The 851-nt window shown below is 62.3% G+C and overlaps 1 protein-coding gene across 1 annotated transcript in view; it reads left to right on the top strand.

Moving 5' to 3' along the window:
• ACACB (acetyl-CoA carboxylase beta) overlaps window positions 1–851 on the top strand; it is a gene marked incomplete at its 5' end in the record, with an annotated part of 9,841 nt that overhangs the window by 1,474 nt on the left and 7,516 nt on the right. The window contains 2 exons of the mRNA XM_010080368.1: window positions 8–67; window positions 168–323. Of these exons, the coding sequence (XP_010078670.1) occupies window positions 8–67; window positions 168–323 (216 nt within the window). The remainder of the gene's footprint in view (window positions 1–7; window positions 68–167; window positions 324–851) is intronic.

Here is an 851-nt window from a genome sequence, read left to right as displayed (position 1 = left end):
CACCGAGGCCACCGACTACCGCTTCTTCATCCGCGCCATCGTGCGCCACTCCGACCTCGTCACCAAGGCAAGGCGCTGCCCGGTCCCCTGGCTGCGCGGGTGGAGATGGGCGCAGTTTGGGTACAGGGGATGCTCTGGCTGCCCCTGATCCGCCCGGTGCGCTGCAGGAGGCTTCCTTCGAGTACTTGCAGAACCAGGGCGAGCGGCTGCTCCTGGAGGCGATGGATGAGTTGGAGGTGGCCTCCAGCAACACCACTGTCCGCACCGACTGCAACCACATCTTCCTCAACTTCGTCCCAACGGTCGTCATGGACCCCTCCAAGGTGTGTTTCTCGGTGTCCTGCTTCCCGCTGTCAGTGTGATGCTGATCCGGGGATGGAGGCTGCATCCCGTGTCCCACTGGCACCCCCAACGCTCGCTGTCAGACCCCATCCTGTCCAGTGCCCACCCAGCCCTGGGTAGGGGATGGATTCAGCAGCCCCAGAGATTTCTGCAGCTTAATTTCTGTGTCAGACCTTCCCTGTGGGATATTTGCTGGGGCGGTGCTGAGTTTTCACACTTGGCAACCATCCGGGCTTTTTGTCCAGACTTGGGTAAGCAGGCAGCTTGCTGGAGGGCACGAGGGCGGGCAGCAGGCTCTTCCCCGGGCAGCGTGTGGTCTGAAGGAGTGGGGCTGTGTCCGTTCAGGAGGCCCTGGGGCACTGTCTGTCCCTCTCCTGAGGGATGGAGAGAAGGAAGGGGCTTGCCCAAAGCAAATCTGAAATGACTGTTTGGGCTGGAGATGCAATGGGTCTGCTCCAGCCTTGGCATTGCGCTCTCAGGGACAGTGTTGGCCCCGGGGCCACGGACCC

This window comes from Pterocles gutturalis, unplaced genomic scaffold (genome assembly GCF_000699245.1).
Source record: "Pterocles gutturalis isolate BGI_N339 unplaced genomic scaffold, ASM69924v1 scaffold13524, whole genome shotgun sequence".
NCBI classification, from domain to species: domain Eukaryota; kingdom Metazoa; phylum Chordata; class Aves; order Pterocliformes; family Pteroclidae; genus Pterocles; species Pterocles gutturalis.
The sequence above is the reverse complement of the archived record's forward strand: the minus strand, read 5'-3'. Positions and strand labels throughout refer to the sequence as shown.